The sequence below is a fragment of the Acanthochromis polyacanthus genome, chromosome 5 (genome assembly GCF_021347895.1).
Source record: "Acanthochromis polyacanthus isolate Apoly-LR-REF ecotype Palm Island chromosome 5, KAUST_Apoly_ChrSc, whole genome shotgun sequence".
NCBI classification, from domain to species: Eukaryota; Metazoa; Chordata; class Actinopteri; family Pomacentridae; genus Acanthochromis; species Acanthochromis polyacanthus.
The window spans coordinates 9,658,319-9,680,834 of NC_067117.1; the positions used below are offsets into that span (position 1 = coordinate 9,658,319).

Here is a 22,516-nt window from a genome sequence, read left to right on the forward strand (position 1 = left end):
TATTTTTCGTGGTTGACAATGGGCCTTTGGTGGCTGCTGACTGGTGACGTATTGACAGAAATCCATGCATTTTCATTGAATCTGACCATGTGATAAACAAAACTGTCTGTAATACCTGAGTAAATGAAACCTAAATTAACAAAACTGGGTTTTTTTTTTGCAAATAAAGAGGATATCTGTGAATAGGGCAACATAAAATCGTGTGGTTTTTACAAGAGACTGCTCTGTGCTTTTGTCTTTATTGATGAATCATTGTACACTAACCTAAACAGAGGATTAACTGTAATACAAGCCATTATGCTTCCTTAGTACAGAGTCTATGATACTTTTTAAACAAGCATGTGAAGCAACAGCAAGCTGATTTCTAGCAAGAAAGCATCAAGAAAAACTTGCTAATATACATAACCAACCACAGTGACAATTCTCCCATCACACCTCCATCTTTCCTCGCAGTGTCTGTGTGGGCCTGTGTGAAAATGACTGCAGTGACTGGAAGGAAAGCGAAAAATGCCGTTGTAACTTTCGGTTTGGAACAAGAACAACTAATTAAACCAAATCAATGTTTGTGGTTATTTCCCATCGATTTTCCCATTGTTGAGCTATCTAGGCGATGCTCCATTCACATGCATTACTTTTTACTGAAAGTGCCGTATGATTTACAGCTTACAGTGTCTCTGCTGGAGTTAGAGTGGCTGCCTCTGGAACAATTCCTTTACATGGCCATAAATTTGAAAGGCACGGATTAGAAAAGACCCAGACTACAGTTGAACTTGTCGTTAGTTGTTGGTGTTTTTATACGCATCCGTCAGAAACACAGATTCACACTGATTAGTGGACACGTGTGCAGTTTAAAGCTCGAGCTGTTAACTAATATACCAGCTTGCAAAGCAACTATACACGTCCGAACACAGATACTGATTCAGACATGCACACAATGTGATTAACAAGGAGAATCATTTCAGCTTTTGCACGGCTGTTGCCATGGAGATTTGCCATTGCTGCCCATGCCTTGTGAGGGAACATCAGAAGAAAATGCACCATTAACCACACAAACACACGCACACGTCTGAATCTGCACAGCTGTTTCAGACCTCCGCAAGACGGGAGAAGCTGCTTCTTTTATCTTACTCCACAGAAGGGTTATGGTGTCACTGAGCAGGGAGGGAGCCAATGATATTCACAATATGAGAGTCAGAGGAGAATGAAAGCCAAACCAAAATCCACATTTGAGTTAATTTGATACATTCACATTAGTACCTTACTGTAAGTGAGACTTTAATTATTAACAGAACACCTGAGCTTCCTTCCAATTTTGGTTTCAAAGTGTTTTATGTTATTTTTAATAGCAAAAATAATTGAATAATTATGTAGCAATAATCAGAGGCAGCGGTGGATGATTTTTTTGCCTCCTTGAACTAGCGGGTGCTTATTTTCCCATGTAACAACACCATCTAGCAAGTATTTACCTTTTTCCTATGCAGATTAAACTTGTAGTTATGGTTGATAGCTGTGCAAATCAACATGGTAATTCATTTTAGATGAAAATACAGCAAATGATGAGTATAGTGCATCTACAATAACTATAAATGCAGCAATGCAGTGCTTCTTTTTTAGTAATACTTTCAACCAGCCATATCAGGCAGCAGTGGCATGGACATGTATTTTTTCACAATTTTGGGTTAAATGTAACATGTTTCTCAAAAAATAATGTGTTACTTGCATCCAGTTGATAAGCTAACCACTACCTGACAAGTTTACCAGTAAATCTGCAGCAGTCCTATATAATAACTATTTGATGAGGCAGTTAGCATATACAGAATAAAAATACAGTGTGCAAACAGTCTTCTCTTCTGACTGAGAGAAACTGTCAAAAATGGCTTTAACAGACAATGATCAGATAGTGTGACCAGTGCAGACACACTTCTTTGACCGGTGAGTACAAAAGGCCGCGGTAAAATGTCAGCCTTATTCAAATGGCATTAGACAAGAGAAAGATGACGAAAGAGCTATTGGCATGCTGAATGCTGGCACATCAGTTAGAGCTGCAACCAGGCACTTGAATGTCCACAACTCCATCATTTGCCATCGAAGAAATTCTTTCAGACAGCATGGTATGACAGGCAGCCTGCCACATGATGCTCTGGATAGACATGAATGGGACATAACGTGATCCTGTCCCCCATAATGACCGCCTATTTCACCGAGCCCTTAAGGAGGAAAGTGACAACATTTCACAGGCTGTGTCGATGACCTCGTTAACTCTATAGGTCGCAGACTCATTACTGACATCGTCATTCCAATACAGCACACACTTAGTTTGAAGACACCCATTCTGGTTGTGTAGGTGATGAGTTGGACCAACAAATTCTTATTTCCCTCATAATTTAATAAAATATTTCATTCTGTGGTTATATTTTTATAACACATTTTGGAGCATAGCTTTAGCTGTTGAGTATTTACTATTAAAGCCATAACTTGGTGATTTTTATTTTTATTTTAGTTTTAGAATTTTAAATACCTTTTGGCATTGTAGTATTAGTATATTTAGTCAGATCATGCACTGCAAAAACTCAAAATCTTACCAAATCTTTTTGTCTTACTTTTAGTCAAAATGTCTTGTCCCACTTGATTTAGGATAAATTTACTTAACAAGTGACATTTCAGCAAGATGGAGGGATTTGTTTGAAGACAGTGCATCGTAAATATCTTTTTAAGTCAAACAATCTTGAAATTGTCTTATTTTGAGTTGTATTTTACAAGAAAACTCAAAAAGAGCTTAATACACGTCAAATTCGGAGGTTACATGAAAGCAAAAATCTATTTTTGACTGAAAAACTACTTTTTTTTTAGCACGTCTAACTTATTTTAAGACACCTAAGCTTGACTATCCTGGTAAAATGTAGCTTAAAATAAATTTTACCAGGTAATTTTAAGATCTCAATATTGTAAATATCATATCTTATCTTGCCATTTTTCACTTGTTCTATTGGCAGATTTTTCCACTTATTTCAAGGTAAAAGTTCCTTGAAATAAGTTTTCTTTCTCGTTTTGAGAGGAGCATTTTTCCGGTGTGTAGATATTTTTGTGTGTATGTGACACTGCGGTCATTGAATCTATCAGACTGAGCTGAGAAGACTGACTTTATAAAAAGACATCGAATTAAATGATGAAAATATGTCAGATCGCTAAATTATTGACCCCAATACAGTCGACCCTGCAAGCTCGCGAGCTCAGGCTTTTTAAGCCACTCTCTGCAACCGGCTCCAGTGAAAAAGCCTTCCTACACGGTTGGGGCTCTTTCATCACCCTTGGTTGCAATCTGACGTTGCATTTTAACCAGCTGCGCTCTGATGGTGATCTTGTCACTTTTGTTCTTCCCTGATAGCTGCTGCACTGCTGACCTCAAAGCTTTGCTGTATCCGCTGCAGTCCGTCGCTGATGTTCGTACACCTCTGCTTCAGCATCCACCTGTAGATCTCAGTGTCAGTTCCCCGTGGCAACGTCAGAATGCTACTGTCACTCCACACTCCCTGCTATGTTTCACTTGGTGTATCATTGTCAGTCGTGGCAAGATCAGAGCCTGGACACAAAAAAATCAACTCTCTGTATTCACACAGTAATTTAACTTGCATGGTTGACTGTAATTGTTGAGCGGTTGTCTACTGACGCCTACTGCATGCTGAAGCAACCCTGAACAGAGCACTGAACCTGTGGCAGCTCTGGTGCCATTGTTGTGTACACGAACGGCAAACATTGTAAAGCGTTTGAGTACCGCTAATGCAGAAAAGCACTATATAAGTGCAGACCTTTTACCATCTGAATGCTTGCAATGCATGAGTTGATGTATCACTATGTTGATTTACAGTTATTGTGGTGCTTTTGTTAAGCTGCTGTCTGCTCTACTCGTTGCCATGGCAAGTTTGGAATGTTGAATTTGATGCTGTGTCTACAGTACAGCTAAGCTTTTTGTGACAAATATCAGCTTTAGCCTCTTCGGCATTTCAGCACACTATGCCGGCTAAGTTTTGCTTTGTGTGTGCGTATGTGGAAGATATATATGTGTGTTGCGCGCAAGCCTGGCTAAATGGTGTTTGGAGGATTTGCTGCAGATGCGAGTTGTATGTGGGTGTTTTAATCTTGTTGCTCTGTCTAACCACACAGCGCTGTTATAGTTCATTCAGAGAGCTATTTCTTTTATAATAGCTTGGCTGTATCTGTATTATTCCCTAAGTACACTGAAAGCCTAGAATGGACATTTAACATATAATTTCCCCTGTTTTCAGGTGAAAAAGTCAAAGCATCTTCACACATTTCTAAAGAAACAAGACAAGCACAGAAGGAAGCATTCTGTGAAGGTGAGTAGCTGTGCTGAAACAATAGTAGACCTTTGTGCATGCATAGCTAACCGTGTTGTGCTCCCTGTGTTTCAATTCATCTGCCACAACTGACATTATTGTCTGCAAGGCAAACTTCCCATTCATTTACTTAATTCTTTAATTTTTGCTTCCCCATTTCATCTAGTCATTCAAAGGGGACACCAACCAACTGAATATAGCTCGGACTGAGTTGAAAATTAAGTGGATAATTCATTAAAATGCTGGAATTTTCAATTATACGGATGCCCTCCTCAGGCTGTAGATTGTACTACACCATGTCATGAGCACCTCCTGTCGATGCCAGATGTGCAAAGAGCCCAAATGTTCTGATTTTTCAAGGATTATCGAAATTGAGCCAGTAAAGCTATGCTCACAAATCTACCGCAAATGTGCCAAAACAGCATTTGATCAGGCTCCTGCACATCACACACACACACACACACACACACACACACACACACACACACAAATAATAGAGGGTGTTAATATCATATCCTCCACCAAAAGTGCTGGTTTCTTTGTTGCTGTCCCATCTGCAGATGAGGAAGGATTGCATTTTTCTTTTTTCACTGAATGAATTAGTGTTTATTAAAATGATTCATTTGTTGGTGTAAAATAATGAATAACCCACACTTTTACTCAGTTGTGAAATAGTGACTCCCCTGTGTATCTGCCTGCAAGAGGGTTTAATGTGTTTGTATGTCAGCATCTGTGCTTTGTGTAGATGGTAGTGTGCGTTTGTGTGAGTGCGGATGTGTACACACGTGTGCATTTGAGTCTGCTCTTGTAGTGTATGTGGGCTTGTATGTGTTGACAGATGAGTGATGCTGCAGGCGTTGTGGATTTGCTATGTTTGCGCATTCTTACTGTTTTTCCTCCAATGCAGTAGCACAGAACAGCTCATGTTGTCCTCTCTGAGCTACAGCTTTAACGTGCTCAGCTCGAATAAGTCAAAAGATCAGGAGGTGGGGGAAGGTTGGAGGGCTGTAACCTTTTGCTACTGAGAGCACCTTTTATTTCAGAGAAGATGCTGATGGTTTGGGGCAATGTGATGGTTGAGTGGTTGGAGTGCATGCATGTGGTGGAATAACAGTCCACTGTTGGGCTCCTATCTCTACTGCACGACTGAAATAAAACCTCAAAAATCTTTAAAAAAAAAAGAGGATGGCAGTTTAAGCGAATTATATGTGCTATAAATATTAGAATTAATCTCTGTAAATGGTGAGCCAAAATAATAAGAAAAGAAACTTCTAGCCTCCTTCTGATGCACATAGAAAGCTATGCGGTGTTTTGCGAATTGCTGTCACCTGCGTAACTTCATGCACACATGTATTATATAATGGCTTTTGGGAATGTGTTATGTATTGTGTATGTGTGTCATGAAACATGTAGGCCAGGATGAGCTTAGGATGTCGCTACAGTTCACACTGCAGCTCTGTGACTCACTGGCTCTCTTCTGGTTGACTAAACACTCTCTCCTTCATTGGCCCTGACTCATGACTTGCTACAAATGTGCATCCTGCATGTTATGCAAAAGAACTGAACCCAGATCAATATATTAATTACTTTACAAGCTTATGTTGGACTTTACCTCTGTGCTACTTGAGACACATGATTTATGCGCTGCCATGCCTCCTTGATTTTTTTTATGACACGAGAAGCGGGTTCCCTCTTTCGGTCAGCATATTTTCAGTCACGCTGCACGTCATGTATTTGGATGCACCCTAGAGGCAGCGGTCTTTAATAAATCTAAAAGTCACATCATTGTCGGGGTTTTATGTTCCACTGAACGTCTGGGTGAATAAAAGGTGAGTGTCTGGGGATGATGGAATGAGGTGCAACGATGTGTAGTAATCCGAACTGTGCACACTACTAGCCTGCAAATTGCAACAGGTTTTTTTGTATTTAATCAATTACAAAGAAAGAAAATGTTTCAAATTCAAAAGAGGGGTGGCCAGATAAGTGGTTTAGATTGCAGCTGAAAAGCAACCTTTCAATGCCATAAAGGTCAAGGAATACATTTCCATCAACTGAGCGCTCATTGAGACAGTCAGTGCTCAACAAATCTGTGTTCGAAATCAAAGCGGTGAGTTTCCAGAGATCTCAATGAGACTGAATGAGTGGTCAAATCTAATAAATGTGCTGGCTGGTGGGCTAAATTTGTAAAACTGCATTACGTCTTTTAAAAAATGCTTTTCCACTGGAGATAAGATGAAGGTGCTGTACCATGGATTTATATTTGCTTCTGCTGCAGTCTTTTAATGCCACACTGTTCTGTCTTAATGTGGCTCAGACGTGTGTGGGATTTTCTTCTCGCTTGAATAATCTTCTTTCTCCCTCTTTGTCCTGTCATCTTCAGGCTGTTTTCATGAAGTAAAGCTTAAAGCAGCAAACAGTGCAGGCACAGACTGCTGCTGCTGCTGCTGTCGGCATTTAGGAATCGTGCTCTTCTTATGACCTGAAATAGTGAACGCATAATGAGACCGGGCACAGGCAAGAGATGTTTGTTTAGGAAGAAGAAGTGAAAGAGACAAGGAAACACATAGTCTGAAAACCACACTGTGTGTCGAAAAGAAGCTGCACTGGCTTTTAAACTGAAAGAGTGTGTGTGTGAATTTATAGATGTATGTGTTTACCGTCTTCATAAATATTGCAGAGAAAATCTGGCTGTGACATGAGGATTTGCTGGATATACAGATGTAGTTATTTAAAAAATCACCATTTAAATTCCTTTGATAGCTGTGACTTGACATGCTGATGCTACAGTGCCTTTAAGTGAAATTGTTAGAAAAATCCTGCTGCAAAAATGAATATTGCAGATCCACTTTCAAGGATCAAAACATAAATTAACCGAAAATGATAGTTATCACATGTAGAGTCTAATCAAACTTGGCTACTCTTGGTCAGCACCCAGATGTGCTGTTTTCTTAGATCACAGAGCAAGACATGTTACTGAAATGAAATTGGTCAATAGAAGGCAGGAGAGATAATTAGATTTCTGTCCAACTCATCTTCCACGTCCTCTGTTTTTCTCTCTTCCTGTACAAATCAAGTCAGTTTTATTTATCACAAATCACAAATTTGCCCCAAGGGGCTTTGCAATCTGTAACCCATATGCCGACCTTTATTCTTGCACATTTGATTTGCCTCCAGAAAAAACTCCTCCATGAAGAAGGCGGACTACAAAACACGCAAGAAGCATAAGCCATTCACACCTTTCAGAGCAGGAAACAGACACACAGATGGGAGAGAGACAAGGGCAACGCAGGAGAAAGACATGCCAGGCTTGTTCACCATAATGGTTTAAATTACAAATCCTTCCTGTCCTCCTTTTATGCTACATGCTTTTAATGGGGGACAAAACTGGCAGCTGCTCAATCCCAGAGGACGGGGAATGTTTTCAGTTCTGCGGGACTATGTCTGGGAGAAAATGTTTCAGCATTGTCACACGCAAACGGTGGGAAAAGGGATTAAGGGACGACATGTCGAGCACGAGGTGGAAAGATGGACGGATGGTGGGAGACGAAGGTGGGGCTTGCAGAGCAGGGTGGATGGCGTTTCCATCTGTGAACTCCACCTTATGCACGCTTGCAGGAAACCCCTTCCACTGGTTGCACACGGCACGCAGCACTACAAGGCTGCAGCACGACACATATACGTAGTCTATGATGTAGGAGGATGATGACAGGAGAGAGGAGGAGGAGGAGGAAGGGGGGGAGGAAGGGGAGGAGGGGGGGAGCGCCAGTGAGCGTGCCGAGTGAGAAGAGTGAGCGAGAGGAAAAGGGCAGAGGGAGCGTGAGCGAGTGAAAGGGTGAGATAAGCAGAGAGAGCAGCATCTCTTGAGTGCATTCAGCTCGCAGCAGCTCAGGAGGCAGGAAGGCAGAGTAGACGGGGGAGAGCACCAGCACCTCACCAAAGGGGGCGACACCATACCTCTGTCTCTCTCTCCCACTCTATCTCTCTCTCTCTCTCGCAGACACACACTTTCACGCATCACACACACACGTATTTTGTGAGGAGGCGTGAGGCTCAGGAGGAGGATCACCACACAAGCGCGCTGTTTCGCTGGCTTAGCAGCACTTTGGAGAGCTGTCTCTTGAAGACTGGACCAGAGCTGTATCCATCGCTTCATCCATCCTTCCCTTCCTTCCTGCTCTCCATTCCTCCAACAGTGAAGCAGCTCCTCCGTCACGCATTCCCTCGACCACTCTGGACTGATTTGCTTTCCGTCATTCATCTAACCTCTGATCTCGCCGGCTACTGCTTTCATCCCATTCAGCCAGGAAACCAAGAGCGCAGCCAGCAGACCGACTGAAAGACCCACCTTTCGACCGCAACCATGAACTTCCTCCGACGCCGTCTCTCTGACAGCAGCTTCATGTCCAACCTGCCCAATGGTTACATGACAGACCTCCAGAGGCCTGACCCACCTGCTCCTCCTCCCCCAACTGCCTCCTCCCCTTCCCAGCAAGGTGCACCTCCTGCCACAGCTCCTGCCCAGTCCCCTACCAAAGCTCCAGCACCATCCCAGGCTCCGGCCAGCTCGCCCGCGGCTCAGGAGCGGCGCCCGTCCCAGCCGGCTCAGCAGCCTCAGCAGGCCCAGTCCTCCTCCTCTGGCGGTTCCTCTGGCTTCTTCAGCTCCTTCACCTCCATCACCAATGTGGTCAAACAGACTGCTGCGTCTGCCGCCGGGTTCGTGGAGCAGACGGCTCCTTCTCCTTCCCTCTCCAAGAAGTTCAAGATTCTGTTGGTCATTGATGAGCCCCAGCATGAGTGGTGAGTACTCAGATGGTAGTGGCTTTAATGATTGGTTGAGTGTTGTCCAAATGCCTGATGGGAAGTTGATGCAGCCGGTTTCTGTGTTGAGCCTTATTGAATGAAATTGGAATTCTCGGTGACCCTTAAGAAGCAGGCACTCTGCGGCTGAGTTTTTTGGAAGACACTTCAGATTTGGCGTGAAAAATATTTGGTTCATAGCGAGCCAGAAAGAAAATGACTTACTGTTAAAAACACAAATTTAAGTGTGGGTGTGCTGGCCTAATGCTGACTGGCACATATTCAAACCAAAACGATCGATTCGTGCAGTCCTTGATGAGATCAAAACAAATAAATGGTTCACATTTTCCGGCAGTGCAGCTACACATACATGAAATGAGCCTTATTCATGCATTATTCTGTTGTTTTTGTTAGTGTTTTGTGTCTTTGTATTGAAATGTATCCCATGCTCTCCTTGAAGCTGCTCCTAAAATAGAAACAGCTCTATTAATCTGAACAGACAGGACTGATTTTCTCTGGGGTTTGGACTCACACATCCCATCACCCAACGCTGTCACTTGTTTCTGTTCTTGCGTTTTTACATGTCTTCGTGACGGCATGCATGTTGTATGCTTATGCTAATGTGTGTCTCTGTGTGTGTGTGTGTGTGTGTGTGTGTGTGTGTGTGTGTGTGTGTGTGTGTATGTGTGTGTGTGTGTTCGAGCTATGAGTAAGTGTTTCCATCCATTGACTGTACAAGTTGGCTAACAGGATATAATCCTTATGATATCAACTCGTACAGCATACTCTTGTCATACAGGAGCATGTAGCTCTGAATAAAACATGCTCTTCTGCAAGTGAATTGTGGATCCTTGGCTCTGTAATAATGTTGCTTCCACACTCACTGCATTCTGTTCCTGCAAATCATATTTTGAAGGCTGTAAATGGTTTTGTGTGTGTGTGTGTGTGTGTGTGTGTGTGTGTGTGTGTGTGTGTGTGTGTGTGTGTGTGTGTGTGTGTGTGTGTGTGTGTGTGTGTGTGTGTGTGTGTGTGTGTCTGTGAATGTTGATTGATTTCACAGTTCTTTCATTATGCAGGTGTAGCTTTATCTTGTCAGCCTTATATTGGATAGCCACATGAAAAAGTGGAAGCCACGAGACACTTCTGACCTTTTGAATTTAATAGATACTATGGAGTGTTTTCATCTGGCAGCTATTGTTCAGCACCAGGCTGTTGAGCTAACGCTGATGTAGTATTGAAAAAAGCTCCAGAATACATGGAACTTGACTGCTACTGCTTCCAAAGTCAAGACTGAACTAGCTAGCTGAACTGTGGCCAAATAGTTCAAGTATAACGACAGATTTGGACATCTATAGCTCCACCAAACTCCATCTTGTCTGGAGGATTGTGCGATACCCTCGAAAGCTCCAAGAAAAAGCTGATAAGTGGACCTTGAACTGTGAGTGTTTTGTTTGGATGTGTTTGGTCACATTCACTTTATCATCTCATTCTGTTTTGATTTTAAAAGCTACTTCAGTTTAAAATGTTTCTTGGACGTTGCAAAGGTAGATCAGAAACTGGATTTTCAATTCTATTATAGTAAATTGTTAACACATGAATATAAACTTGCTTTAGTAACACAAAAAATACAAATGCATTCTTCTCTGTGCATCCGTCTTGTAGATGACAGAGATTTGACCCATTAACTCCTCAAGGACGCATGCATCCACAGCCCTCTCCCCTACTTGTCTTTTGGTTTATAAATGTGTGCATGTTTGGCATTGAAGGATTTAAAAACTTATCGTTTTGCAAAAAAAAAGAGAAGAATATATATATATATATATATATATATGTATATATATATATATATATATATATATATATATATATATATATATATATATATATATATGTATGTATATATATATATATATATATATATATGTATATGTAATATTTTTTTTCTCTTATGTATTTTTCACAAGAGCAATCAAATCATAATGTCCAAATTAATGATGACTAATGCCAACTTTGCAGGATTAAAAATTCTAGTATATATTTCAGATACTAAATTTTTTAAGTTTTAGATGCACAAAAAGCTTTAAACTTGCTGACTTTAAAGAATCACTGTCCTGTTTCTCTATTACATACAGGTTTTCTGACACTTTCACAAGAGACCTTTGGCAGTTTTCTCTCTCTGAAGACCTCATTTATGTTTGCATATAGTCAGATGCATGTTGTGTATAAAATTTTAAGTCTTCTTGCTCCAAAAAGAAGGGAAGAGGTTCAATGTCTGCAAATTGTAAAATGCAAATGCAGTTATAACCCTAGTGAGGATAAAGCGGTGCATAGAGAGAGAAAAATGCAATTATATAAATGCACTGTCACAAATCCCATTGGTGGTGCCCATGTGGAGGTGTACCTGTTAAATAAACTAATCCCATAGGTCCCTGATGAGGTAATGCCTCAGTTCAGGACACTGAAGGTTTAAAATGGACTGAAGGGTTTTTACTAGTAATTTCCAACACCATAAGCACAGGATTATCTCTATGCATTATGCACATATAGATGCATTGAGATTCCATTAAACTGTACCGACTGAATGTGACTCTCAGCTCTGTGTTTTGGTAATCTTGTATCTCTTTTGGTGGCTTACGATTGGATGACAGCCAGCCATGATGTGTCTGAATGCGAGACGCTGCAACCTCAATTCATAAAAGCAGCATTTGAATTCATTGCTTTACTTTGAAGAGTCATACGTCTACATCTGCAATGATTCAACAAAATCACATGTGTATCTGGTTATAATACACTTCAACTGTAAGCTGTGATATCAGACAGTTTATTGCTGGAGGGAAATGAAAATAGATGAAACAGATTTGGGTTTGCAACACATTTATATACATGAGCTAGTGCTGACTACATACACTTTCAAAAAGGTTGTTTTCTAAATAGTTTTCAACAAGTTTTCTGTGAACAATTTACTGTTATTTTGATGTTTTTCCCAGATTGGTCCAATTACACATAATTAGTAAAATCACAGAAAAAGTAATTTAATTCAATTTCCATGTTAAACAAACGAACCAAAACAAAAATGCCCAAGAGTGTAAAAAAAATTTGTACTGAAACAAATGGTAATTTTCTCTTATATATTTGGCCATCAAATTTCACTCATTTTTCTCCATTTAAATCAGCAAAAAATATTATTATTTTTTGGATTTGTCATGTTAATTAAAAGTTATGTATAATACGGATTGAGAAATAGTCATCATGTTTCCCTGTTTTGTTAAAATATAGATATTATCCTGTAAAAACACAAAAAAGAACTGTACTTATTGTCCACATCAAAAATGTCTTTTTATTACAAATAGCATTTAGTGTTTTTTTTATCATTTGACAGTACAATTACAGTGTTACTTTATTTAATAACAATATTTGACAGATATTGTTATTTTCACTGTTTTTACAGTTTTTGAATGCTGCAGGATTCTACCGTGTATTTACAGATTTTTTTGGCATTCTTGTTGCCAGATTTTCACTAGTTGTTCGTAGATTGCAAGTGTTACCTTTACAATCACTGTAGCTTATTGCTGCTGTAATTTCCACAGTCTTTTGATAATCATTTTAAGTGTGAGTCATGTGAGTCAAACCGCTAACAATGTGGTCTGACTCATATGATATACTGTGGTTTCACCAAGAGAGGGTTATGTTTACTCTACATCTGTGAGACATGTACAGTGTACAAATGGATACACACCTTTTTGTTAAGTGAAAGCTGTGAATTATAATATTTTGTAGTCTGTGTAGAAACATTTTTTCACTCCTGCACATCTTTGCCGTGGGTCCTATCAGGAAATGTTTTCAAGTCCTGTAATATAAAATTAGCTGTAGGACAAGAGCAGCTACAGTGGTACCAAGTAATAGGTTTTACAATATAAATAATGTAATGCATTATTTTCATAAGCCTTTGCATTTTGTTTGTAAACAATTTCTCATCTGGACAGCTGGACATAAATATTAATGTTGTTCTTTTGGGGGGTTGAATGCAGACTGAGGTTTCTTTTAGGCATCTGGCCCAGAATGGCACTCTGCTAAATGTTATTGATTTTCCTCAGACACACGAGCAGGCTTTTTACTCAATGGTGTAATTTAAAAACAGAGAATTATGTATACATCAGGGAATTCCACATCTATATATACATGATATATGTATACATATATATGATCTAAAGCCATCTTCAAGCTCCTAGGATATTAAAGGGGAACTTCGTTTTTTTTCAACCCGGGGTCTGTTTTCATATGTTTTTTCATACATGTGAGTGATGGAGAAATGAATTTTCGACATAGCTCCAGTATTTAGCCAGGCAGGCAGCTAACAGCTCAGCTAGCAGCTCAGCTAGTGAAAAGTATGGGGCAACTTGCCCCCTCCGCGTCAAAGTCCAGCCTAACGTGCTTTTTTTCCCACACTGACCGGCTCAGATAGTCTCAACGAGTGTCCCACAACATACTAGAGATGAGAAGTGAACGAAAACCTCCACATTACTTGGCGATCGCTATTTGTTGTGGTCTGTATCCAAATCTCAGGACGCTAGAAAGCAAATCTCGTTCCGAAATCGTGCGATAGCTCGCGCCAAAACCGGTGTTTTGGTTACAACTGAACCGTTTTTGATGCAGCAGAGATTAAGCATGACTAAACTACATCCATTTTAATAATAGCAGTACTGGGATGCCTCTTCACACAATGTGTCACATTCTGCGACCTTCTAAAATGGCAGCAGGCTGCATTTTAATAATACATAGGACCTGACCCAAACCAAATAATAAAATGTTTAAATCAATTCTAAAATGTATCAGACAATCAATAGAGAGTTCTTTGTAATGCCGGTGGCCAAGGTGGAGAAGTGCTTTGAGTAAGATGGCAGCTCAGGACTGTAATAGCCCTACGTTGAGGCAGAACAATGGACTACAGCAAATCCCTTTTTACATTCATACCCATGAATTTTAATCAATATTTTTGAGAAGACTGATGCAAAAGCTAAAGGGGATTGGCATGCAATTAGCATTAGTTATTTTCACACATCTTGATTGGATGATAGTAATGAGACGAAGCAATAAGGTTTAAGGTTTTAATTTTCTCCTGCTCTGTCTGTCATCTTTAGGTCTCTGTACCATGATTCTCCACTTAACCAGATGATGTCTGAGGGGGTCAGAAGCAGAGTGGTTTAACCCACAGTAAATCTGAACTGAGTTTTACATAATTTGTTTAATATTTTATGTTCTAGATTTTAGTGGCAAAGTGGTCTAACCCACAACCCAAATCTAACATTACAGTGGCGCTTAGAATGTTAGACCATTCTTGAAAACGCAAAACTTTGAACCCATTTTTCTCAGAATAGTGGGTTAGACCTCTCTGCTTCCAAACCCTTCATCTCTTCTCTTTCCTAATTTGAACTTCCTTTTCTCCACCCAGCTAAACTTTGCATACTGATCAAATCAAAATGAGCATTAAATATGCGTTTGGCATGCACGACAAATAGAGCGAAACTCGACATGCAGATACAAATGAGCGACAACTCCAAATGACACTGGCATCCTTTTTTTAAATGCTGGCTGGCTGTTGTATAAGCAAGCACAGGCATCACGACTCGCCCTTCACCTGATGGCTCATCCTCTACATTCTCAAGTGCTACTATGAGGAGTTTCTGAGAATGAGCCACAAAAAGAGGCCACAATGGGTGTCCAGTAATAAACCTGGAAGATGAAAGAGTGAATGCATTTTCAGGCAATCCAAAATGTGGATGTGTTTTTGAGTAGCTTCGTATAAATCCTTATGTAACAGACCTAAGCCCACTGAGATGGATGAGAGATGAGACGGTGTCCTCCAGGGTCTTTCAAGGTGATATCAGCACAGTGTGGAGGATTAAGGAAGAGAGAAGGAGCCGATCTGGGAATCTCCCTTTTGTCGTTTATTCTGAATGTGATGCTGCTTCCTGTTTGGCTCACCCTCTCTCTCTCAGTTGTTGTCTATGTTTTCCTCCCTGGCTTTTATCGTGACAGGCACTCTGTGTGGCTCCGGAGAAAGTGCTTCAGGTTCATGATGTGATGAAGTAATGAGAGCAGACGTGGTGATTCAGCAGTTTCAGCCCAAAGGCCACATCTGCTCTCTTTCCTTTGCTCTCTATATCTCTCTGCGTCTCTCTCGGTCCCTCTTTTTTGCTTCCCCTTTCTTTAAATCTCTATTTATCTACTGAATATGCACTCTGCAGTTTCTTCCAGAGCGCTAGTGAGTGTGTGTGGCACCTAGATTGCATAAGTGCCCATCAGGGGAGATTATTTCAGATTGTTGACTCTTGAAATGACTCGTGATGGAAGGTTTTGTTGGTTTGACCGCTGGTTGATGGTGAATGTCACTCAATTACCCTGAAGCTCTAGTATCTAGTTGGATACTGAACATCCAGTATGTAGGAACATTTGAAATTGGTACTGCAATGGGTGTACACATTCTTTTAACCTAGTTCTTTCAACTTTGAAGCATAAAAAACTAGACAAGGCCAAGAGTATGCAGTCATGCAAGCAGCAGTGTGATGCCATGCTTTAAATTAAATGTAAACGCATGCATGCAAACGGTAGATATGTTTATGGTTACTGTTTTGGTTAGCATGTTAGCAGGCTAACAGTTGCTAATTAACAGGTAAGTACAACTGAGGTTGATGGTAGTGTTATTGGTTTTGAAGGTATTTGGTCATGAAGAAATAGCACTTAATAGGTCACAGGACCATTAAAGTTACTGGGATTCATCCTCTAGGGACCACATATGGTTGTACCAAATTTTGTGCTATTCCATTCAGTAAGTGTTGAGATATTTGGTAGGATATGAGAAAAATGACCTACTCGTAACACTAGGGGAGAAGTCTGGACCAGCATAACAGTTTGTTTGGGGTTATTTTGTTTCCTATAGTTGCATAGCAGAAAGGGAGACATTTTTATGAATTCGCTCAGTTTTTGGTGTGATTGCAATGTGCTGACTTGAACATAAACTAGTTTACATGTCTAAGTGCTTGCATTCATACACTGCCAGTGTACACAGTGAGAGCAGGTGGGGAGGTGGAGTCTTTTATGTCTCTTTCAACATCACACACACACACATAAACAAGCACCTGGATCCTCTCTTTCTGTTTTGTCATCTAATTATACATGACGGGGGGGAAAAATCCCACAGAATCCAGCATTTTTGGATGTTGTATTCCTCCTTGTTTCTGCTGTCCAAGTTTCTTTAAGAAAAGTGGTTATTGTTGAAGGTTATTTGCTAAACACGGCATTTACTTAGCAGACAATACATACACTATAAACAGTAAAAGATGTCTGTGTTTTCTGCTGGCTGTGGTTTGACTTCGTGGTAGTGATTAGCCATTATCGGTGGCATTATGGCTCTCAGCTGCAGGTCGTATTTGCGAACACACAGGCTGAGAGCTGACCTTATTACAGCCAGTCGCAATGTCATGTCGACTTTACAGGCTGCTCTTGGGTTGGACCTCCTGATGTCTTGCACCTCTGAGCTCTTGTGATACTAGGCCGGTGGCATTTTGAGACCAACGGATGAGAAAGAATTAACTCCAAAAGGGATTTTACAAGTTCCAAACTTGGTGTTAGAATTATTGCATGATTGAAACTGTTTAAAGGACAATTCCAAGAAAATGAAAGCATTTCTAATTTGTTTATGTTTTGTAATGTGAACAACTCTTTTGGATGTCACAATGAAGATATGTCATCCTGCCCGAAAGATCAGATGATAATTAAGTTTTGTACGATTCATGCTGACTAGTTTCGAGGACTTCAGCATTCCCACGTTTTTTTTCTTTCCATTGTCGCCAAAGTCATTTCTTAAAGGAAATTGCTGGATTTTTTTGAGTTTTTCTATATTACATAATATCATATTGTAAGGACTTGGCCTTACTGTGTGATTGCGCCTTCTTTCTATGTACCTTTGTTTGGTGTCCATAATTCTGTATAATATATGAACTATTCTTTCTAGTGTTCAGTGCCAGGAAATGCATTTCTTTACAGATGAATAAAAACTAAACTGCAGACACCAGAAAGAGGCTTATTTTATTACTTTTTTTATATGCAAATGGAGCATTACTACAACAGAGAATCAATGATGCATGGTGAGAAATATAGCTAATTGTACAGTATAATGATACATTTGCTTAAATTTGACTGTCAACGTGGTCATGCAGCTTTGAAACCCCTTCCGTGGAGTTAAACAATGAGAGTAAATGCAGACAAGAAAAAAAAAAAAGAAATCAGGTACAAAAGTTTTTTGTTTTTATCTTGGAAATCAGAGTCACGAGGACGTGGTGAATCACTGCAGTATAAATAAGACTGAAGCTGGTTTTAATGTGCAGCATTTTTTAATATGCTCATGTCTCCCATATTGTCTCTGTGAGGAATACCCTAATAAGCATAATGCTCATGCTTGTGCCCATGAGACCAGGCTATTTGTACGTGCAGATTTGTGACACTGACTGTGTCCACACCCGCCGACTAATAACCAGCTTTAAGAAGAGCTTTTATCCTTCAGGCCTGTTGGGACTAAAGATCACAGATCACTCATTAACTCAGTGTCCAGAATTTGGGGGGATAAGTGCAGTTAGCCATTTAGCTAATTTAACTTTGGCAGGAAGGAAAATGTCCCAGTTGTACAATTAGTAAGTGTGCATGTCTCTTTTTACTTTTTCATTGCTAGTTTTTTCCTCATTTGTCAACTGTGGCGGACATTTTGCAAAGACAATTAGATAAGCACAGCACTTACTGCCTGTGCTTTCTCCATAAATTTACACCTCAGTAGGCTGCATAGCTGAAAGAACCAAACAGCTTGAGCGGCTTTATTCCAGAAAGTTTAATTTATCCAAAAAGCCACAGGCGGCAGTGTAGCCTGAATAAATTGTAAAGTGAATGATGCCAAAACAGAGCCAAGCTGATCTCTTACTCCAGCAAGCAACAAAGAAGTGAACTGTTGACAAAAGGTTTTGACATTCTTGTCAAAGATTTCATTTAACTTGGCAAACACCCATACGTAAAATGACACCAGTACTTGTCAGGGTTTTTCTTGGCTCTGAATGGGCCTTCCTGCAGAGTCAGTAGCATGATCAGTATATGTACAGTAAAAGCAATAGGCTTGTGTTATTTGACAGAAAGATATACATTTTACTGTAAATCTCTGTTGACTTTCCTTTGGTGCTGGCTAAAACCTATTTGGGGGATGCAAAAAAAAAACCTTTTTCTGTTTGGCTCAGTTTATTGTTTGTTTGTTGTGTCTCTCTGCGTTTGTTTGTGACTTAGCAATGTAACAAGTACAGTGAAATTTGTATTCTGTTAGTTGTTGGGCTCATCGTACAATTTTGGCTAACAAAATCAGGAAAACAGCCCAGTCACTGATGAGCTATTTACATTAGCTAACATCACCAGCTCCTGCCCCTGCTAAACTGTTTAATGGACTGGCTGCTTCTCATTTGAAATAGAAAATCTGTAAAGAGGTCTTTTTTATGTGAACTTCTCGATAATCATGTCGATGGCTGGAAAATAGAGGCTCCATTAGAATAGTGTCCTTTTAGACATAGAAAATCGATTTTAGAATTAAAAGAAAAGCAATAAACAGACACAATGAAACACAATAAAAAAACACAGTAAGTTTCAGCAGTAATCAATACTTAAGATGTTAATATTCGATATCTGTAATATACATTAAAACAGTACAGAATATTTTAATCGAGGCTGTCATACTATTATTGCAGGCTAGAAGTAAAATAAATTGCAAAGAAAATGGAAATGTTGCAATACAAAATAAGTTTTGTTCACTTTATGATGTGAAAATCTACTTCCATCCAGTGATAAGGGTATCAGGGTAAAGATACATGAACTTACAGACATGTCACATGTGTCAAGGTTAGTTTAATTTAATCTTTGCACATGTTGACCTTTGGTATGATTGTAGCATGTGCATAGTGTACAAACAGGCCTCTTAAAACCTCTTCTGTTAAGTGGCCTCTTCAGTAGGAGGAAGAGGAGGTACTTAGAGCGAGCAATCAGCACGTTAAAGAAGCAGAGCTGTGTCGATCTGTCCTGCTGTCCTTAAACCGGTTTTACTTCTTTCAGTGGTAGAGGTTTGTATTAAATATATTTTAAGACTATAGTAAAAAATGTAGTTTTGGGCTATCATATGACATTTCTGCTTTATTAACCAAGATAAACTAGAGCTGATTCATTTGTGTTCTGCCTCATGGTTCAATGATTTCTCCTATAGCTGTGTATGCTGCCATGGACTGACTGACCAACATAATGAGTTTTACTCTACTGCAACTGAAACGCACGACACAGTAACACAAAGAAATTGCAGTCGTATCGATTGTGTTGTTGTCATCACTGATTTTCTTTTTTCTGAGTCTCTGCAGTATTCCAGAGATAAACTTGTTACTATGTGGAAGCATTCAGTTACCTTAGAGGGCCATAAACAAGACCAATCAGCATCACAACCTCTGGTGAAATAGCCCACTGTTGCCATGGCAACGGGTGATCCTCTTCAATAATCTTGAAAATTCGTGGTTGAAAAGAGGGATAGATGTGATTTTCACGACAAAGACCTGTTTACAGATTACAGGTAGTTTCCTGCGAATAAATGAAACAACTAAGACATTGAAATTGGAACTTCCTCGGCTGACATCTCACCGCCTTTTTCTCTCATTTATGCACCTGTTTTCATGTCCCTTTAAAAATACATCGAAAATAATCTTCCTGACTGTAATGTCACAATTTGAACCATAAGATCTTTTTTATAGTCTCAAATACTTGCACGATTAAAATATTTTGTGTATAGAGGTCAGATGGAAGTCGAATGACTCAAGTGCAGGAATCAATTTAATCAGCATGATCTTCATTGTCGCTTTATATACAGCTTCTTATGTGCATGTTCCTCCAACATGTTTTCTTTCCAGAGAGATGCAGATTATAGTAAGTGGTGACTATAAATTACCCATAGGTGTGACTGTAAATCGTTGTCTGTGCAACCTGTCCAGGATGTACACCGCCTCCAGCCCAGTGTCAGCTGGGATAAGCCGCAGCTCTCCTCTAAGCAGTTATAGTTAAAGGATGGACTGCAGAGGCACAATATAAAATTGTTTTTCAACAAAATAATCTGTAGCCTCTTCCCGGCAATACGTGGTGCACATTTTAAGCTTGGTCATTGGGTATTTTTTGCTTAAATGCAACTTCAAAGTACAGTTAACACGTCCCCTGAAATTTGTAATAACACCCGCACTTGTACATTTGTACTTCCTGTCCATGAACCAGGTATTTTCACACGCAGTTCTTAATATTTTGAACCAATCATTTAACTGGGATCCAGACTGTTGCATCTGTGTGGATATATTGCTAACCATTTCCTCCATTTTAAGCTACAGCTTGCTCTGTTTCGCTGTGTGATGAGATTAAAGTTGGTGGATGGCAGCCGCCTGTGGTGGACGGTAGGATCAGAGGTGGCTGGGAGCTGCTGCTGCAGCGTTTTACCCTGCTGCTGATTCAAAATACAGAGCACAGATGTTGCCCCAGTAAAGCCCTCAAAGCAAATTTATTTCTAGAAGCAGGTATACCAAAACTGGCTCCTCCCAGTTACCTATTAGTGAAAGAGATGGAGTGCTAACATCTGTTGTGAGATCAGTAATGTCATATGACTGATGGGTTTTCTTTGGGAGGTGGAGCAGGAGCCATTTGTGAGACAGTGGTCAAGTTTTGAAGAAATGTTGTTTGATTTCAACTGGGTTTTCTACAGCTTCTCAAAATAGAGAGCTAGAAGGATTTCGCATTACCAGTAGAGGTTTAAGATGATTTGGATCATTACATGTCAGCACATCACTCTCCATAACAACTGAAGATTAAAACTCCCAGACAGCTAGTTAGATGAGCTTTTGCTGGGTTTATTTTACCAAATTACCCTTGGAAGATATTACAGGACAGGAAATAGATTGCAAATTGAAGATGAAAGGATCTTTGTCTTAATTGCTCTTTGTAATAATTCATCTGTAAACTCGTAAATGCACATCCAGACAGTCAGCGTGGCGTAGCCCTCCACAAGGCTGAGCTGTTATCTGTCAAGTAGCCCAAATGTAGGCACACTTGCAGTTGCAAATTGTGTTCTCTTCTTCAGTACAGAAATACACTGTGTAACTATTAAACCCACATTATACAGCAATGAAACCAAATTGAATTGGCCTTGCACTAATGCAGCAATTACCAAGATCAACAACTTGTGGTTCCCATCTTGCATATGCACTTATACTAAGTTCTATTACATTTTTTTCTTTTTAATTAGATGGGACTATGTTGACTCATAATACTCCTTTCAATTTATTCTGACATGATAGGCTCTTTTCATCAGTTTCCTTCTTTTAACTTCGGCATAAGGAAAATTTGTATTTGTCCAGTATGACTGTGCACTTGTATTACTCAAGGTGTGAGGACATAAACCTGCTTGCACAGTCACACTGAGTGAGTTTGTCTCCCTTCTGGGGTCAAAACTGAAGTAGGATGAAGATTTAAGTTAAGGTTATGGTAAGTGATAAGATTAAGTAAGTAGTGTTTATGGTCAGGGTGAGGACAAGTCTGGGAATCAGTGTAAGGCAACGTAATGTCCTGTGAAGTACAAGAAACACAATTCTGTATGTGTGTGTTTCTGAGACAGTGACAGTGAGAGAACAGCACTGGCACTTACTGTGATAATATCACCCGCATAGCACAGGGAGCTATTATGTCAACACAATCATTTAACTCATTTCTTGACTAATTACGACTGAAGAAACACAGCAATCATATCCAGTACAGATTTTAATATTAGTGAACCACTTGTGTAGGTGTTCTATGGAACAAAATTGACATTGTATGCTTCATCAGAGGTAAAGATTTTGTACTTTGGGGTTACAACTGTAGGTAATTATTCCAACAAATGTGAAATTAACTATTTAGAATATGCAAATGTTCCTACTTTTAGTTTATTGAGATAAAGGGGCTTGTGTCTAACAGAAGCTAAAGAATCTGGAAGCATTTTCAATATCACAGTGGAACAAGCTTGTGTTGAGGCTGCGGTCCTCCCTTCCTTTACAACAATCCACTTTATATGGATAAGCATGCATTACTACACGTTCCAACATTGGCATGTTAATTATTTAGTTCTACCTAATTGGATTTACAGAATAAGATGGATGATTGCCTTACAACTCTCCCCAGGCTTACAGACCTGGCTATACAGTCTGATTAATGATTCATTTCTGACTAATTTCTCCAGCAAAACTATAACAATGAAGGTGTAATTGGTGTCACAGGAAGGGCATGATATT

General features: G+C 39.8%; 1 protein-coding gene across 1 annotated transcript in view; it reads left to right on the forward strand.

The window, feature by feature from the left end:
* The first annotated feature begins 8,115 nt into the window (after positions 1-8,115).
* The window catches only part of syn2b (synapsin IIb), an 86,226-nt gene continuing 71,825 nt past the window's right edge, over positions 8,116-22,516 (forward strand). Inside the window, exon 1 of the mRNA XM_022207558.2 lies at positions 8,116-9,152. Coding sequence (XP_022063250.1) covers positions 8,716-9,152 — 437 coding nt within the window. The 5' untranslated portion in view covers positions 8,116-8,715. The remainder of the gene's footprint in view (positions 9,153-22,516) is intronic.